The 7,855-nt window shown below is 45.1% G+C and overlaps 1 protein-coding gene across 1 annotated transcript in view; it reads right to left on the bottom strand.

Moving 5' to 3' along the window:
- Nucleotides 1-480: 480 nt before the first annotated feature.
- Nucleotides 481-7,855, bottom strand: part of TTC3 (tetratricopeptide repeat domain 3) — a 129,167-nt gene continuing 121,792 nt past the window's right edge. Inside the window, exons 42-46 of the mRNA XM_049874840.1 lie at nt 6,041-6,318; nt 4,207-4,324; nt 3,867-4,016; nt 3,362-3,454; nt 481-2,211 (exon numbers count right to left, since the gene is read on the bottom strand). Of these exons, the coding sequence (XP_049730797.1) occupies nt 2,149-2,211; nt 3,362-3,454; nt 3,867-4,016; nt 4,207-4,324; nt 6,041-6,318 (702 nt within the window). The 3' untranslated portion in view covers nt 481-2,148. The remainder of the gene's footprint in view (nt 2,212-3,361; nt 3,455-3,866; nt 4,017-4,206; nt 4,325-6,040; nt 6,319-7,855) is intronic.

Genomic DNA, 7,855 nt, shown 5'->3' with positions numbered 1-7,855 from the left:
GGTTAACTCTTTTCAATAATCTGTTAGTGCTCAGCACGCCCAGAAGTTTATCTAAAAGGGAAACCCTACTGAGCAGCCTCAGCAGGCCATGAACCCACGTGTCTCAGAGAAAATCGATGGTGTTGATCATACTCAATACCTCACACGGATCAACATGAAAATTTAGCCTAACACAGTAAATACTCTCTCATCCTGTATAAACTTTCCACTCACAAATTCAAATAGTGAAACTTAGAGAACGGTGAACTTGAATTTAGCAACCTTTTGGGGGAGAAAACAATGTTTTAATCCAGGTTCTGAAAGGCCTGAGTCCCCAGTCAGGTTCCTCAGACATAACATGGTTCTGCTTTCCACATGACGTCACTTTTTACGACGGTAGCCTGAATATGTGCCTGGATTTTCAAGTAGAATGCATTTCATAAATTATCTGAGAAAGAATGGATAAAAAGACAACCATAAGCTGCTATTATTTTTGAATGCTCTTTATTTGGAATGTTACTACACACGTGTAAGGCATGTTCACAAGAAATGACTTCAAGTTTTATACAAAATACACTGTTTGACTCTACCGCTGCTCTTCTTTTCCATTGTACCCGCTTCTACAAACTGGTCCCCAAGAATTCTAAAATCTATTCTAAAATAGTTATCAATGATACGAATGCCCACAGTGCTTTAAGGATCTACACGGAGAACCTGTTTCAAAATAAGAAGAGAGCGTCCACGGATAAGTCACAAACACATCAAAATTCACGTTGAACACAGGCAGAGCACAGTGAGTAGATCGGCTCACAAATGTGTGTCTGCTGATTTCCACTGGAACAAAGAACACACTGAAGGACATTTTTTAATCCTTCTTATTTGAGAGAAATGGAATGTGTAAAGAATTCACGTTTCTATACGCACCACAATACGTCACGAAATAACATCTAATTTTTTAACAGTTTCTAACGCAGCTACATTGTTCTCGGGACACGGTACGAATGCATGCATCACTTGACACAAATGTCGAACACCGCACGATTGTACAAGGACACTCGGGATTGTCTAATTACACAAGTTTCTTTTGTTGGTGGTGGGAGAGGAAGGGGAAGGATTCTGCTTTCATCTCCCCACGGTGCTTGCTGTGTGTGCGGTGCTGGGCCAGACGCCCAAACACCTGCTGATCAACTAACTCACGAAAAAGGGTAAGTGCTGCTCGTGACATCAACGTGTTCAGTGCACAAGTCCCAAATGTGGGGTTGGGATAATGAACAGCCATAATTTTAGAGGAAAAAAGGTTTTTGCTGATACTAATAAGTATTTTTTTACTCAATTAACAAAAGACCAGATTATATTTTTAAAAGATGCGAAATAAACACTCTGCAAATCCCTGTTGCCGTCGAGTCGATTCTGACTCATAGTGACCCTACAGGACAGGGTAGAACTGCCCCATAGGGTTTCCAAGGAGCAGCTGGTGGATTTGAACACCGACCTTTTGGTTAGCAGTAGAATGCTTTAACCACTCTACCACCACCGGCTCCACAAATCTACCGGAATAAATAAAATAGTGAAATGAAAAATCAAAAGCACGTTAAGTTTTAAGAAAAGGAGATTCGAATCTTTTGGTCTCAATCAGTCAATATTTGAACGTTAACTATCGGTTATTAAAAAGCATTAAGCTCTTTTCTTAAATGTAGAATCTTTGGGAAAATGTAGGCATAGTTTCCAGTATACTGAATCTTAGAAAAAATTTTAGAAAGTCCGTATCATTTCTCTTGTGGAACCACTAGAGTAGGTTTTTCAAACACAAAAGAGGACCTGGGGCACTGTAACAGGTGAAGAACCCTTAGCATTCACGTACTGCTTCGGGGCACTGACAACACTTTCTAAAAGGAGCCTCCCATCTCCAAAGAGCCCTCTGCAGCAGCACCAACCATATAAGGAATGCAATTGTACCAAATGCTGAATCAGAGTGGGGGAAACAATGTTAACTGTTGAAAAGAGTATCAGGTCTGAGACACACAACACAAGAAAGTCCGCATATGTTTGTATGATTATCCTGCCAATTCCACAGGCAGGTGATCACTTGGTAGTGAGCTGTGACTAGCAGGAGGGCAGCTGTTGGTTTTAGCTGGATGTGCCTCTTCCACAAAGCGCAGGCTGCTCTTTTCACTGATCATGACCACAGCAGGCCGGGCAGGTGCTCTGCCCTCTAAGCCACTGCTTCAAGCACTGAAAAGGAGGAAATGAAATCAACTGAGGCATCTAGGACCACATGGAATCTTTGCTCTCATGTGCCACTGTCCTCGCTGCTGCAACTTCTGGCAGGCCTGGCTAACGCTTAACCTCTAAGTCTGATGGGGCCTGGAGCTGCCCAGTGGCCTCAATGCCTGCTCAGGCTGGGAGTGTGGACGAAGCTCCAGGAGCAAATCAGCCTGAGAACTGGACCCACGACATCTCCACGCCTCCAGCCTGACCTCAGGATGATGCCTTACACTCCCCACCCCACTCCAGCTTGTCTTAGCTCTTCAGCCTCAGCTGCCCCCCGGGTTCTAGAGGCCGGCATCTTCTTGGCCTTTGGACACAGTCACCTGATTCCTAGCCCTCCCTCTGCTTGGTTCTGGTCCTGGGTCTTACACATCCATCCACCTGCACACAATAGGCCTTGCTCATGGCTTTCTGCACACTGCGTCTCCAAACTGCCCCTGGCTACGGAGCCAGGTGTGCGTGGGAAGTGTGAGAGGGCAGCCAGCCAAAGGACCCCAAGACAACAGGAGATACACCTGATGGAGACTCTGATAGCTGTTGGCATGATTCCTTCTAGTGTGAGTGATGGGTGTATCCCTTCCCAAGACCTGATATGTTCTAACCAGCTGCAAGGGTACAAAATGAATGGTTAAGCATGCCCAAACACCAAAACACTTAAGCACAAATCTTGGAAGGGCAAGACCCTGGGTCTTCCAGGGTCAGGCACAATGAACCCCGTAAGGCTTATTTTAAGATGTTAAGCCTAATTAATTTACTGCACTAATCGGACAAACTGTTGTACTCTTTATCCATGTATGGAAGGCATCATCTTTCAAAGAATTAATACTGCTTTTACAATCCAATCCCTGGAGCCGATGTTCTCTCTACCCTGACGTTATGGGCAGAAAGGACGTTCCGCAGACCTTCACGTGGCCCAGGGCCCAGGCGTCCCCCTCCTCCCCACAGCGCCTGTCTCTGGAAGCAAAGACACTGAACGATGACACAGGGAGGTTTACAAATAAAATGGTTCGGAAAAACAAGTACTGTCAATGCCTAGAGAGAAAAATTCCTTTTTTATTTTCGAAACACTTCATAGTCATCCTGCAGGAAGTAAGGATGGACAAAGAATTCTTACCCATGAGTGAAATTTATGCCCACACTTCAGCACACATGTGCTTTTTGACTTCAAAGCCTGATGGCATATTTCACAGGAATTTGTACTTGATGCCTGTGGAAAAAAAACATATCTGAATATAAAGAATAAGTTAAGGTCTTTTTACTACTTGAGCTATTCCTAGAAGTGGCCATCTAACATTTGCCACTAAGGTGGCAAGTTATTCCCAAATCCAGCTAAGCAGAAAGGAAACGATATGGTCAGAGTGGCTCCGGGCCCTGGGTACGTGCCCCTCTCTCCATGTGGGGCCCAAAGAACACACAGCGACCAAAAACCCCGTCCTTTCGCTGACTAGTGTTCTAACTGGACACACTCCACACTCAATTACTTCTAACTTCGGTTGCTAATTTTAAGATCAAATAAATGAGGTCTAGACATGAAAAGAATGGGCTAAATCCTGGATGAAAAACTTCTTTTCCTTCTTGTTCATTAAAATAACAAAGCACAAAGACAAGAAAAACTATACAGTCATGCTGGTGGCACTCCCATCTTCTCGTTTCTGGCCCTGGGTTCTGGGTGCTGCTCTGGCAGATGCTGAGGGCTGGCTCCCAGAGGGCCTGGCGGCAGCAGCAGCACAGCTGGGCTCAGAGGTCCTCTGATCTGATGCTGGATTTGGCTACCAAGACAACAGGGGATGGGGACAGCACGAAGTTCGGTTACTGAAAAGCTTGACCATCTTCAGTGTTTAGTAAAATGCTCTCTACATTTTGGTTTAAAGCTTTTTTTTTTTTTTTAACCATTCTCATCTTTTACAAATAAATAAAGATAAAACGGAACGTGTTACTGAATCTGGATGATACACCAACCTTCTTCTTCTGTTCAGCAAGGATGTGTTCTATCACTCTCCTGACAGTTTCATCGATACTCAGTCCTAAAAGTGAGCTCTTGGTTCGCACTTTTTTAACAAACCCAGCAAGCTCGGAGCTGAAAGGGAAAGTGGTGACAAATGACAACGGAAATCCAGTTTTCTGCTGCTGAGAAACATGACATGCCAGTATTAACCCAACAGCTAAAAGAAACAGCCCAAAACACAGAAACAAAATTGGACTATACAACAATAGTAATCGCATTAAAAAAAGCAGAGCCATTTTAAAACAGGATCATCTTCCCAAGTAGTTAGAAAAATTTCAATTTTATTTCTAAATATTTATTCCAGCAGAATTTCAAGGTAAATGGACCTAGGAAATCTGCTAGATCCATTTGGGATAAAAAAAAAAATCAGCCACCCGTAATTAGGAAACTGACTTCATACAGACTGGCTATGTCCTAGCCTGATGTAGAATCACTGATCCATTGGACCTGCCAGCTCCTAATTTGAAATGATATTTCTTTCTACCCATGAGGAAGCTTGTTTTGTTGACGTCCTCTCTTGAAAAATCTAACATCGTGGTTTTCAAAACCTGAAAGTTTCACAAGTGCCACGGACTAGGGCTTGTCTGTTACCAACAGGTACTTTTTATTCATACCACTAAGACTCTAAATGTCTTAACTTGTGGAAAATTAGGATGCCATTTCTATTTGCTTGCTTAAACTCTGACAGATTTAGTTAAGACTGTAAACAATTTTACTTTTAGGGTACTTCTAGTAATTACAACATGAGTATTTTTACAAATGGCATGACAATGGTTATTCAGAGAACTTAAAATGTTTCTCAAGCTTAAAAAAAAAAACAAACCAAACCTGTTGCCATCGAGTTGATTCCAACTCATAGCGACCCTACAGGACAGAGTAGAACTGCCCCACAGAGTTTCCAAGGAGCACCTGGTGGATTCCAACTGCCGACCTTTCAGTCAGCAGCCGTAGCACTTAACCACTACACCACCAGGGTTTCCAGACTTAAAAGTTTCCAGACTTAGGCAGGGCTAAATGTGCCCACACGCTGGCAGGATATTTTCAAATGGCCAGGGCTCCACCTATTAAGTGTAAAACATGAATTCTGGCCAATCATGTTTTTAAGACAACTTTGTTTTAAAAGTACGAGCTCAATGACTATAGTTAACAGATCAGAGTCAGAAAGAACATGGGGAACACAGGGTCACTCCTGGGCACGAATGCCTCTGCTGAGCTGCCCCCGAAGAGCCATTCCTCTGCCTCATCTTCCCCTCAGGCTGTGACAAGGAACACTTCATTCCCCTCACACCAACTTGGAGAGCAGAGGTCTGAGGGTGCAGCTGAAACACTCCTGAAGGGCCTGCCACTCTCCCAACCCTATTTACAACTCTCTTAAAGGCAGCTCTTCCCACCCTCACAGGCCACACACCTAACGTAGGAATGGTAATGCCCAGGCTTTTCAATCCTTGCTCTATGTGATTTCCCCCAAAATGACAAGAAACCACTGTGATGCAGCCATTTACTGACACCCTAGCAACCAGCGCTGGAGAGTGTTAGCCGATCTCCTCAAAATCTCAGCAAACTGCCGTGGGTTCTGACGAGTGTCAATTAATTAGGGTTCAGTTTTTAAAATCTAGATGTGCACACTGAAAACATTATTTGAAAATGCTCACCTCTGTGTTTACGAAAAAGAAAGGAAATGTGGCAGCTGACTAAATAAAATAACTACGCAGTCCCTTCCATTTCAGCCCCTAACTGGCCATGAGTTTATCGGATCAGGAAACCTCAGCTCGGTCGGGTGTGTCATACCTGCTGTAGCACGGGAATACCGCTGCCAGGTGCTCGATGATACTATTGAATGGCTTCTTCAGAGACTGGTTTGAACGAGAGGCACGTCCTGGAGGACAAGGTGGTTTCTGATCAGCCACAGGGCTTTGCTTTGACTGAGCTTCCTGGACAGCCTTCTTGGCACACGCTAGCAGCCGGGCAACTTCAGACTCCTCTGTAGGAGCGTTCTCTGGGCAAGCACTGGCATCCTTGTGATCTTCTGTCTGCTGTCCACTGGGGGCTGAAGACTCAGGTCGGTACTGTGAGGGACAAACCACAGCAGGGGCACCATTTTGAGAGGGCTTGCCTTGAATTACGAGGAGAAACACCAATGGACAAAGACTATGAAACACCACTATAATCAAAGCTTGGAAGACTAAGGCCTGGTGATATTCTGAAGACTCAGCCATTGGAAACCCTGTGGAGCACAGCTGTACTCTGACACACACAGGGTTGCCATGAGTTGGAGTCAACTCAATGGCAGCGGGTTTACCGGTATAAGCTGTATGCGCAAAGGCACAGAAAACTGAACTACAATAAAATAAAATATTTATTTAGAAAAAATTACTGATCATAGCTTGTTAGGACAAAGGTAGGATTCTAATTTCTAAATATTCTCTCTATAATTATTTTCTCTGAAAAATGTGAAATACTGCCTTATGTATTACCTACCTACTTGCTCTCCTCCAGCTACCCCCAATCGCACTTCTCCCCTTCCCAGGTAAACTTTGTGACTCAATCCTCAAAAACAGTGGCCCCAGCACTCCCCAAACTGCCCTTGTCAAGGTCACCAACTATCTCTGCCCCACTAGGCCAAGAGGGCCCTAAACACTGCCAGTCATATTCTCTTATTCAGAGCATGTTCTTCCCTCGCTCCACCTTGCTGGCCTCCCGCTCACCTCTCTGGAGGCCTTCTCAGCTCTCCTGGGCAGTCCTTTCTCCTCAGTCCACACCTCAGGCCTTGATGGTCCTCATTCTGTACCTCCCCGACCCAAGCCACTGGCATTCCCTCATGGCCTCATTGCTAACAAGGCCCACTTCTTTAAGTTCCCAGTCTAGAATGTTTTTCTGAGATATGATTCTGTGCATCCAGGCTTCCTAACGGGCAAATCCACTTGGGTGATTCCAAGGCAACTCAAAGTCAATGTGTCCAAAACCAGTGTGTCAGCACTGCCTCTCCACCTGCTCTGTCTCTGGTGTCCACCTCACTGACACGCTGGGCCAAAGCTGGGATTCGGCTGTAACTCCTCACAAGTACACACCCCGTGCCCAAATCTCACGAGCAGCATAGCTCTTTGCACGGCACTTCCTAAATACTCGCACATCTGTTCCTTCTCCACACCCACTGCCACTCTCTTATCCGGACATGGCCGATGCCTGTGAGCTGTAGCTGGTCAGCTGGCAGTCACCGGTGGCCTACCCATCGATTCTCCACACTGCAGTCAAGGCGATCTTCATAAAATACAAATCTGAGCTCAATCCCTACTTGAAACCCATCGTAGCTTCCTAATGCTATAAAGAAAAGTCCAAGCTTAACTCGGCCTATAGAAAAGGCTCCCTGGTTCTGGCCCCTTGTACACTTCCTCACCTTCCTCACTATGGCCCCCTTTGCCACACTCAACTTCTTTTAGATCCACGAACCATGTTTCCTACCCTCCAAACATGTGGAACACCGGGACCCTCCAAACACCACAACACCCGACTCCTCCTTAAACACACACCCACTTACTCCCTCCCTGGCTCCTTCCTGTTTCAGATCTCTGAACCACTGAGGCCCAGAGTGCTAGGTCATGTCAT

This window comes from Elephas maximus, chromosome 2, assembly GCF_024166365.1.
Source record: "Elephas maximus indicus isolate mEleMax1 chromosome 2, mEleMax1 primary haplotype, whole genome shotgun sequence".
NCBI lineage: Eukaryota > Metazoa > Chordata > Mammalia > Proboscidea > Elephantidae > Elephas > Elephas maximus.
Note: the sequence above shows the minus strand (reverse complement) of the source record. Positions and strands in the feature narration are given on the sequence as shown.